The following is a 19,010-nucleotide window of genomic DNA, read 5'->3' on the forward strand; positions in this document are numbered from 1 at the left end:
TTCACCTGAGCACATCCTTCCTTCTCCCTCTCCCACTTCAAGTTTTTTACAGTGCTTTCCCTCCTGATGTGTGATTATCAAAAGCCTCAGGCTGTGGCCCAAATCAAAGTTATGAAGTCTCAATAACAACAGCAAAGCTCTGGGCCATCTGTCTCCAACACAGCACCTCCTTTGGTCGTGTCTGATCTTCAGTGAGAGCTGGCAGTGTCCATAAGTGAGTATTTTACCTCTGGGTGGCTGAGGTAGATGCCAGCTCTGCACTGGGATGTTTTAGCAGTACCCACAGAAAGATGAAGAAGTCACCCCTGGAGCTGGGACACCTCTCCCATTCCCCAGTTTGTCATTGTCCATCCAGCATTTTCCTGGTGAGGATGGAACTTGACCTGCACCAGAGTCAGAGGCGAGTGTAGCTCTCATGGTCATCATCAGGGGCCTGAGCTGGTGAGGTCTCTTCCAAGGCAGCCAAACCCACCCCGTTGTGCACAGCATGGCTGTGGTTCAGATGTTCTCCCTGGCCTTTGGTGGTGCAAGGATCACTGTGAGGAACCAATGAGTGCTTCTTCTGCACCTGCTCCAGTATCTGCAGCACCTGGAATGAGTAAACACTGCTGTGAGTGGGTTAGTAATTAGAGGAGAGCACCAATTTCTTCTCCAGATGTTTAACTATGTCCTGTTCTCCTTCAAGCTATGTGGCTGAGGCCTAGGGGTCACACTCACCCTCTAAAGCTCCCTGACAGGAGGTTGGAGCCAAATTGCTCCTTCTCTCAAGGAAGAAGCAATGAGACAAGAGGAAATGGCCTCAAGTTGCCCCAGGGGAGGTTTAGGTTGGACACGAGGAACAATTTCTTCCCTCAAAAGGTTGTCAAGGCCTGGCCCAGGCTGCCCAGGGCAGTGGTGGAGTTCCCATCCCTAGAGGGGTTTCAAAGGTGTGTAGATGTGGTGCTGAGGGACACGGTTTGGTGGTGACCTGGCAGTGCTGGGTTAAGGGTTGGGCTTGATCTTAAAGGCCTCTTCCCATGCATGAATCAGTCCCACCTCTCACATTCCTTAGCACAGAGAAATTCCACAGTGGTCAGGAGGCAGGATCAGGACACAGACACCACAGAGCTCTGGTTCTGTGCTCTTCCACACCACCTTATGAGAACTCATCCTATCAAAGATGTCTTCAAGCCTTCATTGAACTGGGAAACCTCCCCAGTCCAAAACCCACTGAACAGAGATGGAAGAAAGAAAATCAGGATGGGTTTTACCTGTGCCTTGGGGATGATCCCAACTCTGAAGAATCCAATGTTTCCACTGTCAATTTTGGTGCAGTCCACCACGGTGGAGGCAATGTTCTCTGGAGAAGGCCCATCACAAAGGACAGCATCCACCTGAAAAGCAGCAGAGGGTCACACCAAGTTCTCTTCTGGCATTTGGGGACAGAGAAGGCAGTTTCCACCCCTCAATAGCAAGTAATCATCATCAGAGCTCTACAGCTCTGCTCCATCCTGCCCCACTGCACTGACACTGAGAGCTGGATTTGGAAGGAGTTAACTCAACAAAAGCAAAGAGAGTGAGAGGTGGGTGGGTAAAGGTCAGCAGCACAGCAAGGGCAGCTTTGATAGAGTCATGGAATTGCTTAGGCTGGAAGAGACTTTTAAGATCATGGAGTCCAATCCTTAACCCAGCATTGCCAAGTAACCACTAAACCATGTCCTTCTGCAGCACCACATCTACACAGCTTTGAAACCCCTCCAAGGATGGGGACTCCAACACTGCCTGGGCAGCCTGGGCCAGGCTTTGACAACCCTTTGGGGGAAGAAATTGTTCCTTGTGTCCAACCTAAACCTCCCCTGATACAACTTGAGGCCATCTCCTTTTATCCTGTTACTTGTTCTATAGGAGAAGAGACCAACCCACATCTGGCTCCAACCTCCCTTCAGAGAGTTTGAGAGCCAAAAGGTCTCCCCTCAGCCTCCTTTTCTGCAGGCAGAACAACCCCAGTTCCCTCAGCTGCTCCTCATTTGAAGTCCCATCCACAAAACGTATCTGTAGAAAAACAGAGTTTTGAGGAGTCAGAGGTAGAAGATGAGCACCACCTTTGGTTTAAAACTGCTCTCACCTAAGCTTCCAGGAACAGGCCAAACGAAGCCCACTCAGGCTTTAGCAGTGATATGAAAGCTCATTTGATCAGCCATGACCAAGGTACTTCCAGAACTTCTGAAAGTTCTAAAAGCCAGGAATATTTCAGAGCTTTGGCATCCAGTTCTAGCCCAGCTTCAGCTTGAGATGGGAATTCCCCTGTGTTGGGACAGCTGAAGGCCAGCTGGAGCCCTGCTGTAAGCCAGGAGACATTGTTTGTGGCTCACATTATTTTGTGTTGGAAGATGAATGATCTTCCAACCAAGGCACAGCTACACTGGATAAACCAGAAGAGTTTTGGTTTCCCACCACTGCAGTACTACAACACCAACATGAAGAACATCCAAGAGATGCTTCCCCAGATTCTTGGTACCACCTATGGATTTGCCTGCTGGAAACAAAGTGATTGTGTTCTTCCACCACCACATTGCTTGGGACCAACCAGAATGAAGTTACCTTATCTCCCAGCTTGGCATACACTTGGTTGTGGTGTGTGGTATCTGCCTCTCCAGTTGGGTTGGCTGATGTGACCACGATGGGGCCAACCTGGTGACAGAAACAGGGGAATAAGAGCAGGTTTTGCTGCATAAAGCAGATGAGTTTGGCTCTGAAGTTCATTCATGAGTCTTTGTGACTCTAAAGAGAACTCAGAGTCACCCACCCAAGGAGACACCTTTCATGGAGGCAACTACAGTCCCACCAAATGTGTCTGAGTGTTGCCTGGGGTTTACTGGTGTGGAGCAGGGAAGAACATTTGGTTTTGCAGCAATAGAAATTGCCAAAGGCCTACAGTGTCTGTCCTAGAATTGAGGAGAACATGCAGAGCTCCTCTGGACCTTCTGAAGTTGTTCTGGCTTCAGATAAGCCCATGCTTGCAGCACCACAGTTCTGTGTAGGGAACCAGACCAAGCATCAGTTAAGTGCCTCTTTTGTGCCTCTCTACCTGGTGGTTCCTCCTTTGACCCTCTTTTCTGCCATAACATCAGCTTCAAGCTTCCTGCATCCTCCACCCCGTTCTCGTGGTGTTTTTTCTTGTGCAGGAGTTACTCATTTTAGCTGACTTCAGTCACTCTCCACTCCCCAAACCTCTCTGAACATGCTAGGACCTTCACCTCATCGAGAAAAGACAGAGAGGAAATAGGACAGCCCAAGAGGGCTGGCAGAGAGCTCCAGCCCCTCACTATCCCACTCCAGCAAGCCAGAGGAGCTGGCAGCTGGTGCTTGACACGACAAGCAGGCAAGCTGTGGCCCCCAGCACTGCTGGGCCAGGTGCCACTCACCATGTCGATGAGGTGTGTGGTGACAGAGCAGTCGGGGATGCGGATGGCGATGCTCTGAGGGGTGCCCACGTATTTAGCAGAGTCCTTCATTCCCAGGAGGTCCACCCAGGCACCTGCACAAGCAAGAGGTCACCTAGGCATGTGCATTCTTTACTGTGAGAGGGTGGTGAGACACTGGAACAGGTTGCTCAGGGAGGCTGTGGATGCCCTCTCCCTGGGGGTGTTCAGGGCCAGGCTGGATGAGGCCTTGAGCAACCTCCAAGGTGTCCTGGCCCATGGCAGGGGGTTGGATCTAAATGATCTTGAAGATCCCTTCTAACCCAAACCATTCTAGGATTCTATGACTTTTTTTGCCTTCAAAAAAGGTGTACACATGGCACTTTAGGACATGGTTTATTGGCCATGGTGGTGTTAAGTCAACGGTTGGACTCTACTGTCTTAGAGGTCTCCTCCAACCCAAACTAATTCTATGACTTCAAGTCGGAATTTCAAAGCCAAAGCTCTCCAGGGAACGTGGATGCAACAAGATTTCCTCACCTCTGGGAACCACCAAGCTAATAGGAGATGGCCAGGCAGCCTCCATGAAGTCCCAGAGGAGGGGAGTGAACAAATGCTTTGCAGGCTCCAGTTGCTTCAGGCTAGAAATCCAGAGTGACATGGGACGATCCTGAGCCTGGCGCTTGGACCTGGGAAGGAGGGAAGACAAAGGAGCCTGGAAGTAAGATGGGGATTTGTTTCCAGGCTGAGGTGAAGCCCAGAGTTAGGACAAGGTCTGCAGGCTCTGCCTAGATCACTGGTCTGGGGTAAAAGCAGGACTGTTCAACAGAGGACCTGACTGGAAGGGGCATTCGTGCCTATTCCAAACTAAGAATGTCTACTCCAAACAAAAGAGATCAGTTTCTGGTGCAGTGATGGGTAGAAGACCCAGATGCCCAAGTTCTGAGGAACCCCCACCAATATGAGGGGCTCTGGCCTCTAAGAGGGTTTTGTTGAACACAAGATGGTTTGGGTCAGAATAAGCACCTACAATTATGGACAACAATTCCCTTCCCTGCTTGCCACTTGTTTGGGTTTCCTTCTGAAATCCAAGCTCCATCACTTGCCAGAAGCCTTCCACATCCTAGAAGACAACTCTACAACAAAGCTCATGAAGCGTGTGGAGAACAGGTCTCATGAGTAGAGGCTGAGGGACCAGAGGTGGTTCAGCCTGGAGGAGGCTGAAGGTAGACCTCATTGCTCTCTACAGCTCCCTGAAAAGAGGTTACAGCCAGGTGGGGGTTGGTCTCTTCTCCCTAGTAACAAGTGATAGGATGTTGGAAATGGCCAGAAATTGTGCCAGGAGAGGTTTAGGTTGGAGATTAGGAACAATTTCTCTCCTGTAAGGGTGGTCAGGCATTGGAACAGGCTGCCCAGGCAGGTGGTGGAGCAGACATTGCGCTTGGGGACATGGTTTAATGGCAGTGGTGGTGTCAGGTTGATGGTTGGACTTGATGATCTTAGAGGCCTGTTCCAACCAAAGCACTGCTGTGATTCTATGATTCAGACCAGCCAAGGAAGCTCTCACTGGAGCAAGCCAGGCAGATACTTACTGGTGAGCCTTCTCCACAGCATCAGGCCGGTGACAGGCTGCCACAAGCACGTACACAGTGTCTGTGGGGATGCCACAAGTCCCTCCGTTCTTCAGGATATCTGTTGGCATAGGAACAGGGCAGAACCTCTTGAGTGACTACAAGTGAGGGGCTGTAACTCATGGAGGAGCTGTCACAGACACAGCAGCCTGTTCCCAGCTAACGCAGCACTTCCTCTGCCAGGGAATCCTCTAGCACTCAGCCAAGAGGAGATCTGGCCTTTAGGGGAGCTCTGAGTGACCTTCATCAGGGTCAGAAGACATTCAGCCCCATGGAGAGAGCAAGCACTGTGGGTTTGCCCTGCTTTCTCTGTAAAAAGCTTTGGGTGGTAGCCCCAGCCTGGAGGGTTGATATATCTCGGACTGGGTGAGCAGGGAGGGGGGATGTGACACAGGAGGGACAGCAGCAAATTCACTCTTCTAAAGGAACTGGAGAAGGGTGTGGAGCATCTCTGTATAGAGCAAAGGCTGAGAGCCCTGGGGATGTTGAGCCTGGGGAAGAGCAGCCTGAGAGATCTTCTCAATGCTCAGCAAGAGATAAAGGGTGAGGGCAAGAGGATGGGACCACACTCTTCTCAGTGGTGCCTGTTGCTCCTTGTCCTGTCCCTGGGCACCACTGAGAAGAGTGTGGTCCCATCTGGAAATGAGGAGAAAATTCTTTGGTATGAGGGTGCTAGAGCTCTGGAGCAGGCTGCCCAGAGTGGCTGGGGAGTCTCCTTCTCTGGACAGCTTCCAAACCCACCTGGACACTCATCCTGGGCAAGCTGCTGTGGGTGCCCCTGCTTTAGCAGGGATGTTGGACCGGATGACCTCCAGAGGTCCCTTCCAACTCCCACCATGCTGGGATCTGGTGTGAACTGGTCTAATTTCCCCCATAGTCTATTTAGTTTCTAATGACTCATGTAACTTAGCCCACTTCATCAAAATATCACCAGATGATCATGGCTTCCACCTCTGCATTGGAATTTTAATAATCTTCTGCTCCCAACCCCCCCAGAGCCCACCCCCAAACCATGCCCTTACCTGCAATTCTCTTGACTGAGGAAGCTTTCCTGGCAGGCAGGTGAAGGCACTTGGTGGTTCCTCCCCCCACACCACTGAGCTGCACAATGGGCCTGCCCATTGATAAGCAGGAACCCTCAAAGGTGCTGTTGAAAAGGGCAGAGAGGAAGCAGTAAAAGCTGACCAGGCCAAAGAGGAGAGTAGCAGCAATGTCATAACCAGCTGGAAGAGCATAGATGGCATCCAGCAAGAAGCTGCCAGAGATCAGCAAGAAAGTGAGGGAGTAAAGGAACCAGGCAATGTTTAAGAACAGTGTGCAGAAGACAAGGAAGCCATTGAAAAGCATGAAGGCAACGATGCCTACAGCTGCATGGAAGCTCCTGGCAGTGCCATAGAGGCCACCATATCTGGTGAAGCCCCAGATGATCCACATGACAGCATAGAGAATGAAGGCACTGCTCTCCAAGGTTTTACCCCGGGCAAAGGCCACTGAGCCACTGAGAAGCTTAAGGATCCCACCAGCTACCACCACCCATGGAATTACAACAGTAGCAAGTGGAGGTTGGGGGTCTCCTGTCCTCATTATAGCAAAAGAAGCAAGGACACTGCATGCATAGCCCAGGACTTCTGCATCTGCATACTTGGAATAGCCAAGGTAGGGAGCGTGGAGGTCTGCTCCTTCCCGGAGCTTCAGCACCCTGCTGCGAGCAAGCAGAGCCTTCGCAGCCCCCTCCCCTGTTGGGATCTTGGCACTTGCTGCCACGTTGCACAGGTGAACCAGAGTCAGCAAGGCTGAGGCCACAAAGATGGCCACATCCACACCTTGGGGTCCTCCTTCAAAAAACCCCTTGGGACAGCAAGCTAATGCAGTGCAGTAGGCCACATAAAAGAGCAAATAGAGGCCACCCACTGGGCTCTTCAGAGTGAGGAAAAGAGCCAAGACAACAAAGAGGATGGAGAAAACCACCAGGAGTGGAGTAGGGAAAGATGGTTCCTCTGGTTGCCAGATCAGGTATAGAAGGCAGTAGCCTCCAGCAAACTTCAGGATGGAAGTGAAACCAAAGAAGGTGGCCATGAGAACATCCATTGCTCGGTAGGACAGAATGCAGATGCCAAGCTGGTAGACCCCAGCTGCCCACAGCCAGGGCACTTGGCCAATAAACAGTTTGCCAGTGATGCCCAGGAGCCTACAGCCAAAGACACTGGCAGAGAGCATGTTCAGGACCAGACCAGTGACTGCAAAACGATTCATACTGCCACTGGTGGACTGAAGCTGTTCAGGGGTCTTCTTCTTGGCCAGATCTGTGCCAGGAAGGACAATTTTCTCTTTGGTTAGGAAACAGAGAATCCTTCCCAGAGCAAAATAACCACCAACCAAGCAGATGACCATGTAATTGCAAGCCACAGCAGAGGAACCAAAAGTTGGGCTGGAACACATGGCAACTTCATGAGCACTGGCAAGAGAGACAGCAGAAGCAATCAGAGCTAGGATGACCTCTCTGCAAAGGAAGCCCACCACTGCAACAAGCAGCAGTGCCACAGTAAAGGTAACCAGGCCAGGCACCAAGGCATTGCAGAAATCATCAGTGGCATTCAAAACTCCTTGCCCTTCCAGGATGAAGAGCACTCCATAGCCACACCAGAATGCTGAGATGGTCAAGCAGAGGGTCAAGAACAAGGAGCAGTTTCTTAGGCTTCTCCAAATTCCTGTGAAACAAAGGACAACAGAGACAGGACTGTGATTTTGAGACACTTAGTTATGGAGTGGGTCCAGAGGAGGCCACAAAGATGGTGAGGGCTGGAGCACCTCACCTATGGGGATAGGCAGAGAGCTGGGGCTGTTCAGCCTGGAGAAGAGAAGGCTCCAGGGAGACCTTAGAGCAGCCTTCCAGTACCTGGAGAGGGCTATAGGAGAAATGGAGAGGGACTTTTCACAAGGGCTTGTAGTGTCAGGACGAGGGGCAATGGCTTTGAGCTGGAAGAGGGCAAATTTAGACTGGAGATTAGGAGGAAATTATTTACAATGAGGGTGGGGAGACACGGGAACAAGTTGCCCAGGGAGGTCATGGATGTGTTCAAGGTGTTCAAGGACAGGCTGGACAGGGCCTTGAGCAGCCTGGTCTAGCTGACAGTGTCTCTGCTATGGCAGGGGGGTTGGAACTGACGATCTTTAAGGTCCCTTCTAACCCAAACCATTCTATGAATCTGTGACTCTGTGACAGGGGTGGCTAGGACAGATAGCTGTGTGTTGGAAGCACGGTCACTATGCTAGCATGGAGCTGCACAGGTCCTGCATGATGTTAGACAAAGCCTTCATGAGTTTGGGTAGGTCTGCACCATGTCCCATTACACTGTGCAATAAAGATTCCATCAGCCCACCCTTTGTACTCATCAGAATTCTTGAGGTGAGCTCAAAAGACTTGAGTTCCTTCAACTAAGCACCAGGCCTTGCCCCAGTGAAGTTGAGGTGCAGCAAGTCTTATCTGCTCCATGATGCCTACAAGGCTCAATGGTAAGACCATAATGTATCAAAGCAAAGCAGGTCCTGACACCTTTTTCTTTTGGGTTGCCTGATGGTTTGGTTTGATCCTGCTATAAGCTGGCAGGTCCAATGCTTAAACCACAAGTGTCCTACAAGCTGCTAGATCCTTATAAATGATCCTCATAGATAATTGGTCTCCCCAGAAGACAGTGCACAGGAGTTGCAAAACTCATTCCTTCTCAAGAAGGTATCTTGGGTATCCTGTTTGTCAAGCCCTGGAACAGGCTGCCCAGGGTAGTGGTGGAGGCCTGACCCCTGGAGGGGTTTCAAATCCAGGGAGATGTGGTGCTGAGGGGCACGGCTCAGTGGTGACCTGGCAGTGCTGGGTTAATGGTTGGACTCCATGATCTTGGAGGTCTCTTTCAACCTGAATGATTCTATGCTTCTCTGTGTTCAGTCTGTTAAAACTCTCAGAGATGCTGGTGAAGGATTTGGTTCAAAGCTAACATCGATGTCTTTGATTGCCTACAGATGAAAATTTTGCCCTTCTGACTGCACTTTGAGTGAGAAAATACAGATTCATAGAATGGTTTGGGTTGGAAGGGGCCTTAAAGATCATCTAGTTCCAACCTCCCTGCCATGGCCAGGGAATCCTCCCACTGGACCAGCTTGCTCAAGGCTGCACCCAGCCTGGCTTTGAACACTTCCAGGCTAGGAACCTCCACAGCTTCTCTGGGCAGCCTGTTCCAGCACCTCCCCACTCCCATACCACTTGTCTGGTGAGGCTGCCATGTTTGTATCAACCTGTTGGCAAAGCAGCCCAAATAGATGTGAAGGTGGAGGAAGAGGCCTTGAAGGTTTGGCCACCCTGTGAGTCTTACCTGCATATGCCAGAAGAGATGATAACATCAAGAGGAGAACTCCAAGAGTGGTGCTGGGGATCAGGGGGGCTGCTCTGGGCAAACTGTAGAAGTGCACAGCCAGCAAGAGTGATCCTGTGGGGTGACAGGGGAGGTGGGAAAGGAGAAAGAGCTTGTGAAGTGTGCCCGAAAAGCCAGGAGAGAACCAGAGTTAAAAATAACAGTAAACAATGAAACTGAGGGAGCTAGGAGAGGAGGATTGTAGCTTGGTTTGTGTCCATGGTCTCACCTTTCTTAATTGCCTAGTTTTAAGAAACTTGGAGTTAATTTGGTTTGAAGGTTGTCAGCTAAAAGTAAAAGTCAGCTCTCCAACTCCAGTCACCCAAAAGGCAGAGAGAAAATGTGCTCAGCACATCACAGGACAGGGACTTGCTGGAGAGGGTACAGCAAAGGGCTCCAAAGATGCAGAGAGGATTGCAACATCTCTCTTAGGAGGAAAGACTGAGAGAATAGAGGCTTTTCAGTCTGGAAAAGAGCAGAGTGAGGGGAATCTCATCAACGCTGATCAGCACTTAAAGGGTGGGGCTGAGGAGGGTGGGACCAGGCTTTTTTCAGTGGTGCCCACTGACAGGGCAAGGGGTAAGAGGCACAAACTGGAACACAAGAAATTCCATCTAAACATGAGGAAGAACTTCTGTGATTCAAGGGTGGTGGAGCACTGGAGCAGGCTGCCCTGAGAGGTGGTGGAGTCTCCATCTCTGGAGAAATTCCAAACCCAGCTGGCCATTGTGATCCCAGGCAAGCTGCTGTGGGTGACCCTGCTTTAGCAGCGGGGTTGGATTGGATAATGCCCAGAGGTCCTTTCCAACCTCAGCCATCCTGTGATTCAGTGATCACATAAGCCTTGTGCCTACAGAAAATCAGCCTAAAAATGACCATGGGCAGCACTCAGAAAGATGAAACAGATTAGATTTGCCTCTTTGTACAGAAGGAGCAGATGAAGGGGAGTGAAGACAACAAAGAGAGCAGGGGAACCAGCTAGGAAAGGAAAAGAGAGGCAAGAGCAGCCAAATAAAGATCAGTGATGAAAATGAAATACCAAAAAGTTTGGATTTGCTCCCCACCCAGCATGGACTGAGTACAAAAGTTCAGGCCAGCTCTTCAAAGCCAAGACAAATATTTTGTTGGCAGCTGACATAGGCACACGGATCTCAGGATCAAAAAGTTTCACCCAGGCTAAGAAGAATCAGCATCAACACCTTCTTTAAACCCCCTTTGAAAAGGGGATTGTCCATGAAAGCTTTTCCCAACCCCACCATGCCATGCCAAGAGGAGCTGATCCCTACCTGAGGAAATGCCCAGGAGCCCTATGGAGGAATGCAGTGACTCAGCTCTTCTGTCTGCCATGGCAGAGTCCTCCCCAGAACTGCTGTGGCTCAAGTGCTGCCTCTCTTTCCTCCCTAGCTCTTTATAGCCAAAGCTGCTCTGCTGGCCTGAGGTCCTCCCTGCTCTCCACCCCTTTTTTCCCTACAAACAGCTTCTGTCAGTGTTCCTCTCCACATGAGGGAGGCAATGCAAACGAGAGCTCCTTGGCTACAAGAAATTTTGGTCTGTGAGTCAGCCTGGGCTGCTGGTTGCTTTCCCCCACCCCCTCCAGGGGCCTCTTTATTTTACTGTTAGAATCAGAGAATTGTTGCAGTTGGAAGAGACCTTTAAGATCATCAAGCCAAACTTTAACCTGTTGATTAACCCTTGTTTGAGAAGACACTTGAAAAGGAACACCATGGATTCAGGGCTGTACTGCCAGTGAGGAAGTGTCACTGGTTAAAACAGAGGGTTTGAAAGAATCCACCTTGCTGGAGCAAACAAGCACTTTGCAAGCCCAGGAGCTCCTTGGGGACCAGTTATTTCTCCCAGCACTTGCCCATGGTCCTGCTGTTTGTCCCTGCCACAGCTATGAATGCCTGGCACCTTCTGTTCTGTGCTGGGCAACCCAGGGTAGAGTCAGCACCATCCCCTTAAAGGGGACTTCTCTCCGTGGGTCACTTCACATCTGTCTGATCCAGCCACTCCAAACACAATCCACCTCTCCTGCGTGGCTTCCCAGAGCAAGGAGTCAGGGTGAACATGCAGCCTGGAGGACATCAGTGTGAGGGTCAGTCTGGAGGAACCTTCCTGGCTTTCCAGGAGCAGTGTGCAGACACTGAGTGCCAGTTCTTGCTGTGATGGCTGCTGTGACCCAACGGTGAAGCAGGAACCTGCTCACAGCTCCCTACTGCTTCTCACGTGTGATCAGGGTGTGAAAGTCTCTACCAGTAGACATTGTCCTCAGGATCATGTGGTGGCCAAGAAGCCCAACAGCATCCTGGTCTGTACTAGCAATAGTGTGGCCAGCAGGACTAGAGAGACAGGAGCAACACCTGCCTGCACTTCGGTGCATTCCTCCATCATCTGGTTTCTGGGCCATGGACCTGTTCCCATCCAGAACTCAGCTCCTGTTCCCATCAACCTCAGCTAAAGCAAATTCCCAACTCTCAGCTTCTTGGCAAGATTAAATGTGAAGAGCTTCACACAAATGTTACTGCCTGGTCAAGGGTGACTCTGCAGAAGCTCTGCAGCAGCAAGCTATGGTGTTCCTCTTGGCAGACCCAACTCCCATGTTCCCTTGTAAGTCATGCCCCCGCAGCCAGGGCTGGAGGACAGAGGTGACCTTCCTTGGCAGAAGAGACCAATGCTGACATGGCTCCAACCTCCTTTCAGGGAGTGTAGAGAGCCAGAAGGTCTCCCCTCAGCCTCCTTTTCCCCAGGCTGAACAACCCCAGGTCCCTCAGCAGCTCCTCACCTGCCCTGTTCTCCAGACTCTTCCCCAGCTTTGCTGCCCTCCTCTGGACCTGCTCCAACCACTCAATGTCCTTCTTGGAGTGAGTGGCTCATTGTGGACAAGGAAGAGCAAGTTTCTGCATCAACAAGGTGTGAATCACAGAATGCCAGATTGGAAGGGACCCCAAAGATCATCTGGTCCAACCTTTCAATCTTGCTGCCTTGTGCCCCTACAGAGGTCAGGGCTCTGCCAATTCCTGCCACCAGGATCTACCACTGTAGATGAAGAATCCAGGGATTAATTTCTAACCTCAGGACACAAAGGCCAGGAAACAACCACAACTGAGTGCAAAATATCTGCTCTTGAGAGATGGGAAGAGGGGAAGAACCCTGAAAGGCAGAAATCTTGGCGTTAAGAGACTGAGGTTGTTAAAGGGAGCAGAGAGAGGAGAGCCCTGGCTTGAACACTTACTGTGGGAGGGCTTTCTTTGATACCATCTACTGTGCAAGCCCTTGGTGCTTCAGTCTGAAGCAGAATGGAAAATGGACAACTGAAAGGGAAAAACACAACTACAGGTCCTGTCAGCTGGGGAGGCTTTGGAGACAACGTGCTGGGAGGAAGATCTGCATGGCTTCAGGAAACAAAGACTACTTCTGTGCCCTGCCTGTGGTACTGGGAAGAAAACCTTCTTGCCAGGAAGAAACTCAGCCCAACCCTCCTGGCCCCACCTACTCCTGGGGGAGGGACACAGCTATAAAAGCCTCCAGGCAGGGAACAGAGAGGCACAGCAATTTGGGGCTCTCCAGGGAGCCCTCCTGCTCTGCTTGTGACCATGGGGAAGAGAGTGGCTGTGGTGCTGGCTGGCTGTGGGGTGTACGACGGGAGTGAGATCCATGAGTCTTCTGCTGTGCTGGTGCATCTCAGCAGGGAGGGGGCACAGGTAAGAGGCACCTTGGCAGGCTCCTCTCCCATCTCTGGCTCCTTTTGTTCTGCTGTTTGCTCTCCCCCTCCTGCAACAGGTACCTCAGGAGCTGCTTTTTGATCTTTTCCTTCTGTGGAAGGTACCTCAGGAGTTTTGGAGCTTGCTGGACAAACCAAGCTCCTCACTGCTGCTAAAGGGGACATAGTAAGAGACACCTTGACAGGTTCCTGTCCCATCACTAACTCCTTTTGCTCTGCTTTTTGCACTCCCCCTCCTGCAAAAGTTATCTCAGGAGATGCTTTTTGCTCTCCCCCTCCTGCAAAAGGTATCTCAGGAGCTTTGGAGTTTGCTGGACAAACCACAAGCTCCTCACTGCTGCTGAAGCTGCAACTGGAGGCAGAGCAAGCAGCACAGAGCAGGAGCTGCTCGAGTACTCTCTGCTGGGCTCTCACAGCTCTGCTCCACCAAAGGATTTCTTTCTGCTTCATGCTGAGAGCATCCAAACTCTGAATGAAACTTTCCTAAGTACCTTCTCTGGTATTTTTTTGGCTTGCACCTCCTCTTTTCTAGTTTGCCTGCTCTGTTTAAAAGACTCTCCTTGGGTATGGCTGCTTGAAATGAAGTATTTATGAACTTCTGAAGATTAGAAGGGAAAATAAACAAGCAAGTTCTTGTGAGTTGAGCTTGGATTGGGGTGAAACCCATGGCCCTCAAGCTTTAATGTGTCATGATAGCCACTCTGGGAGATTGCAAGAGGAGGAGAGAAGCCCTGTGTGACATTACCCTCAGCTCTGAGCCACCACAAATATGGCTCAGAGCCCTTCTCCTGGGAATGGGAATTGCTCCACTGAGGCACAGTGGTGAGGAACACATGCTGTGGAGCCAGCCCACCTAGTCCCAAAGCCTTCAGAGTTGGCTTAAAGGTGAGATATGTCCAAAACCATTTCTCCCCTGGGTGTAATTTTATCTCTTCTCTCCTGGAGCTGCTGCTGTTGCTTCCCTCCTGCCGTCCCCTCAACTGGTGGGCTTGAAGCGCTGACCCAAGCTCATCACTTGACCAGCAGGGCCCTCTTGTGGAGGGAACCGAGATGTTGCATCAACCCCTTCCCACCCCTCCCGCCCAGCTCCACTTAATTTATGGTCGTGATTGCCTGAGGAGATCAAGGGCAGCACAGAATAAAATACTTCAGTTGGAAGGGACCTAGAGTGATGATCTGACTGCTCCAGGGCTGCTCAAAAGTTAGATTAGATTATTAAGGGCGTTATCCAAATGCCTCTGGCAGCCCTGGGACATCAAGCACCCCTCCAGACAGCCTGTCCCAGTGTCTGACCACACTCTCAGTACAGATCTGTTTCCTAATGGCCAGTCTGAACTTCCCCTGCTGCAGCTCTGATCCATTCCCATGTGTCCTATCACCACCTCATGGAGAAGAGCTCAGCACCTCCATCTCCACATCCCTTCCTCAGCAAGCTGTACAGAGCCAGGAGGTCATCCCTCAGCCTCCTTCTCTCCAGACTAGACAAGCCTGAAGCCCTCAGCTGCTCCTCACAGGACATTCCTTCCAGCCTTTCCACCAGCTTTGTTTGGTCACTTTAACAACCTTCTTAAATTGGGTGGACCAGAACTAAAGAGGTTGTAGAGTTCCAAAAATCTATCACTAATGTTTGCCACACTTCTCCACTCTTAATTTCTGCATGCCACCTTGAAACAGCTCTGAAGAAAGGGGAGAGACATCTTCCAGAGAAAGAAATTCTCTGGTTTTAGGAAAACAGTGGCTGGTGAGAAGAAAGTCCAAGTCCTGTCTTTGTGGGATGTGTGGGTTTGGCAGCAGCTTGCTGGGTAGTCACCATCCATAAGGGATGTGAGGGCAGCTGGGGCAGGGCTGGAGATGCAAGTGGATGGAAGCCTCTAAGAAATGGCTTCACCAGTGGCTCTTGGGACCCTTGGTTTCCCTGGGAAGGAGTCACTACTCCCTCTCCATCACTTCATCCACCAAAATAAGCAGAGTGGGCTTTGTTGTCACTTAATACCCAACTCACTCCTCGAAGGTCAGGATCAATGTTCCTGTGCAGAAGCTACCAAAGACCTGCAAAGTAGCAGTGGTTTGAAAATAGAGCAGGAGAGATTTAGATTGGACATTAGGAAGAAATTCTTTACTATGAGGGTGGTGAGACACTGAAACAGGCTGCCCAGAGAAGTTGTGGACCCCTCATCCCTGGAAGTGTTTAAGACCAGGTGGGCTGAGCCCTTGAGCAACCTGGTCTAGTGGGAGGTGTCCCTGACCATGGCAAGGGGGTTGGAACTGGATGAGCTTTAAGGTCCCTAACAACCCAAACCATTCTATGATGATCCCATGACCTTTCCTTCCTCCTATGACAAGAACCTTTCTGCAGCCAGTATTAGATACAGGTGGGCCTGAAGGTCACCACGTTGACCTGCAAAGGTCTTTCCTAACTACTGAAGCCTTTTCCTTCACTCCTGATGATCTTTAATACGCTTAGCATACTGACTGGAGGGTGATGGAGCTCTTCCTTCCCTCCCCAGGCAGAGGTTTATGCTCCCAATGTTGACCAGATGCATGTGGTGGACCACGTGAAAGGCCAACCGACTCAGGAGAAGCGCAACGTGCTGGTTGAAAGTGCCAGAATAGCCAGAGGGAACATCAAGGACCTTGCTGAGTTGGATGTCAAGGGGCTGGATGCTCTCATCATTCCAGGTAGGATGGTGTGCCCAAAGCCCTGGAACAGCTTAGATGTAGAACAGTGAGGCTAGGGAGACACTGACACAGGCTTTCCAGGGAGGTTATGGATGCCCCCTCCCTGGAGGTGTTCAAGGCCAGGGTGGATGAGGCCTTGAGCAACCTGAGCTAGGGGGAGGTGTCCCTGCCCACGGCAGGAGGGGTTGGAACTAGATGAGCTTGAAAGGACTCTCCCAAACTAAAGCATTCTGTGATCAACACTGGACAGCTGCTGCCATCCACCAAACCCACGTTAGCATCCTGTTAAGTCATACCTGAACGAATCCTGCTCTGAAGTAGTGACCTTCTGGTCTAACCTGTTTCTCTCTTCTCAGGTGGCTTTGGAGTGGCTAAAAACCTGAGTACTTGGGCTACCCAAGGCAAGAACTGCATCATCTCCCAAGAGGTGGAGAGTGTCCTGAAGGCATTCCACGCTGCCAACAAGCCCATTGGCCTCTGCTGCATCTCCCCAGTGCTGGCAGCCAAGATCTTCCCAGGCTGTGAGCTGACTGTGGGTCATGACATGGAGTGTGAGAAGTAAGTAACCTTGGAGAGCTGATGGAAAATGACACCATGGACATCACAAAACCAGCAGCTCCCCCCATCAGTACCTCAGTACACCCCATCACAATTGTCCTGCCTAGATATGCCCAGGTGACCAAGAAGGCCACCAGCATCCTGGCTTGGATCAGCAATAGTGTGGCCAGGAGGACCAGGGCAGGGATTGTCCCCCTGGACTGGGCACTGGTGAGGCCACACCTTGAATCCTGGGGTCAGTTTTGGGCCCCTCACTCCAAGAAGGACACTGAGGGGCTGGAGCAGATCCAGAGAAGGGCAATGAAGCTGGTGAAGGGGCTGGTGAGGAGCAGCTGAGGGAACTGGGGTTGTTCAGCCTGGAGAAAAGGAGGCTGAGGGGAGGCTCTCTACAACTCCCTGAGAGGAGGTTGGAGCCACCTGGGGGTGTCAGTCTCTTCTCCTCCCAAGCAATAAGTGATAGGACAAGAGGGAATGCCCTTAAGTTGCCCCAGGGGAGGTTTAGGTTGGCCATGAGGAACAATTTCTTCCTGGAAAGGGTTGCCAAAGCTTGGACCAGGCTGCTCAGGGCCCTAGTGGAGTCCTCATTCCTGGAAGGGTTTCAAAGCCCTGGAGATGTGGTGCTGAGGGACATGGTTTAGTGGTGACCTGGCAGTGCTGGGTTAAGGGGTGGACTCCATGATCTTGGAGGTCTTTTGCAACCCCAAAGGATTCTGTGATATCCTAGAATCACACCTGCAGACTCAGGATGATCTGAAGGTTATTTTTGAGAAGAAATGATCCCTGCCATGCATTTATTCAATGAACCTGGACTGCTAAATTAAACTATCAGAGGCTTTGATGAACCCCTTGGCACTTCCATGTTCCTCTGCAAGAAGAACTCTGATTTTCTCTGGTGCAGTTTTCTGTAGTTTGGGTATCTTACCATGTGGGGGCACAAGAGACTGCAGGAACTGTTGAGGAATAAATGAGGTTTGCAGCCAGCATGAGGTTCAGGTTTCTGGAGAGGAGAAATAGGTCCTTCTCTTACCTGAGAAAGAGGACAATCAAGGGATTAATAATGGCACTTGTAGGAAGCTGGTGGAGAAAAAACCCCACAAACCTAATCACAAAGTGTGGAGTGTGCAGAGTTAAGGAGGGGAACATCTGTAGTAGAACATCAACATTTTGGCTTTACTTCAGATGTTTACCTCCCTGTAATCTGGAGGTTTTCCTGGTTTGATGGTCCTAGAGAAACTCCTCTGGCATGGAAAGATTTGGATTCTAGGATTTCTGTTAGGGCCCACCCCTCTGTCATCAATGGTCTTCACCAAATCACTGTGCTATGATGGCTTCTACACAGGGCTTATTCTCTTCTTCTTGTAGATGGCCTTATGCCAAGACTGCTGAGACCATGAAGGAGCTTGGCTGCAAGCATGTGAACAAACATGTCACTGAAGTTCATGTGGACATGAAGAACAAGCTGGTGACCACCAGTGCCTTCATGTGCAATGCCCCCATTCATGAGATCTACGATGGCATTGGCAAAATGGTCCAAGAAGTGGTCAGGCTTGCCTGAAAGTCCCAAAGCCACAGAATCCATCTCAACATTCTTCTACTTTTACACCTGCATGTCAACAGGCAAACTGTCACTCAGTTCTTCCCCTTCACCAGACCACTGGGCTGAAGAGGCAGAACTCTGCAGTGATGGAAGAGCAAACTGGCAAAGAATTGTTGTGTTCTGACAGCAAACTGGCAGGAACTGGAGCGTGGGCACACACTGAGCACAAACAGGGCCTCTGCAGGGCTCAAACCAACCCCTGACTTTAATTCTGAGTGGCTGAGGAGTTGCCTGGGTCATGTCAACCATAGAATCATAGAACAGTTTCAGTTGGAAGTGCCCTCAAAGATCATCTAGTTCCAACTCCCTGCCAACAACCCTGCCATTACACCAGGTTGCTCAAAGTGCCATCCAAATCAGCCCTGAACACCTCCAGGGAAGGGGCATCCACAACCTCCCTGAGCAACCTGTTCCAGTGTCTCCCCTACATCACTGTAAAGAATTTCTTCCTAATCTCCAGTCTAAATCTCCCTTCCTCCAGTTTCAAACTGTTGCCCCTCATCCTATCACAACAAGCCCTTGTAAAAAAATCCCTCCCCAGCCCCTGACTGGGCTGACCTGATGTGCACCCCACATGCCATCAGGAATTGGTACCATTCTGAGCCTCCCTACACATTCGTCTTTGCCAGTACTCCAAAGCTCTGCACATACCTCTCTGCCTTGCAGAACACATCAATTAGCAGCAAAAGAAAGGAACAAGGCTCTGGCATCAAATAAAATTTGACACTGTGTATGCAGGCTGGATTCTGCTCCATTTCTTGCTTTTCATTTGGGATTAGGACGTCAGCAGCTGGGTGATACCAAGCTCTATGTGCTGTTAGAAACTCCCACTGCAGGCCCAGGGCAGGGACCGTCTCCCTGTACTTCAGCATTGGTGAGGCTACACCTTGAGTCCTCGGTTCAGTTATGGACCCTTCACTCCAAGAAGGACATTGAGGGGCTGGAGCAGGTCCAGAGAAGGGCAGCGAAGCTGGTGAAGGGTCTGGAGAACAGGTCTTGTGAGGAGCAGCTGAGGGACAT

General features: G+C 50.8%; 2 protein-coding genes across 2 annotated transcripts; one reads left to right on the forward strand and one right to left on the reverse strand.

The window, feature by feature from the left end:
* Positions 1–392: 392 nt before the first annotated feature.
* Positions 393–10,782, reverse strand: LOC128972764 (uncharacterized). Its single transcript, XM_054388871.1, has 9 exons — positions 10,722–10,782; positions 9,397–9,510; positions 6,055–7,680; positions 4,994–5,093; positions 3,942–4,090; positions 3,405–3,517; positions 2,581–2,670; positions 1,251–1,373; positions 393–589 (listed from the first exon to the last, which is right to left on the reverse strand). The coding sequence occupies exons 1-9, from the start codon at positions 10,780–10,782 to the stop codon at positions 395–397; spliced, it is 2,571 nt and encodes an 856-aa protein (XP_054244846.1). The 3' UTR covers positions 393–394.
* A 2,246-nt stretch (positions 10,783–13,028) lies between these two features.
* Positions 13,029–17,948, forward strand: LOC128972574 (glutamine amidotransferase-like class 1 domain-containing protein 3, mitochondrial). The gene is made up of 4 exons (XM_054388626.1): positions 13,029–13,136; positions 15,664–15,835; positions 16,192–16,393; positions 17,756–17,948. The coding sequence occupies exons 1-4, from the start codon at positions 13,029–13,031 to the stop codon at positions 17,946–17,948; spliced, it is 675 nt and encodes a 224-aa protein (XP_054244601.1).
* Positions 17,949–19,010: the final 1,062 nt, after the last annotated feature.

Source organism: Indicator indicator, chromosome 17 (genome assembly GCF_027791375.1).
Source record: "Indicator indicator isolate 239-I01 chromosome 17, UM_Iind_1.1, whole genome shotgun sequence".
Classification (NCBI taxonomy): domain Eukaryota; kingdom Metazoa; phylum Chordata; class Aves; order Piciformes; family Indicatoridae; genus Indicator; species Indicator indicator.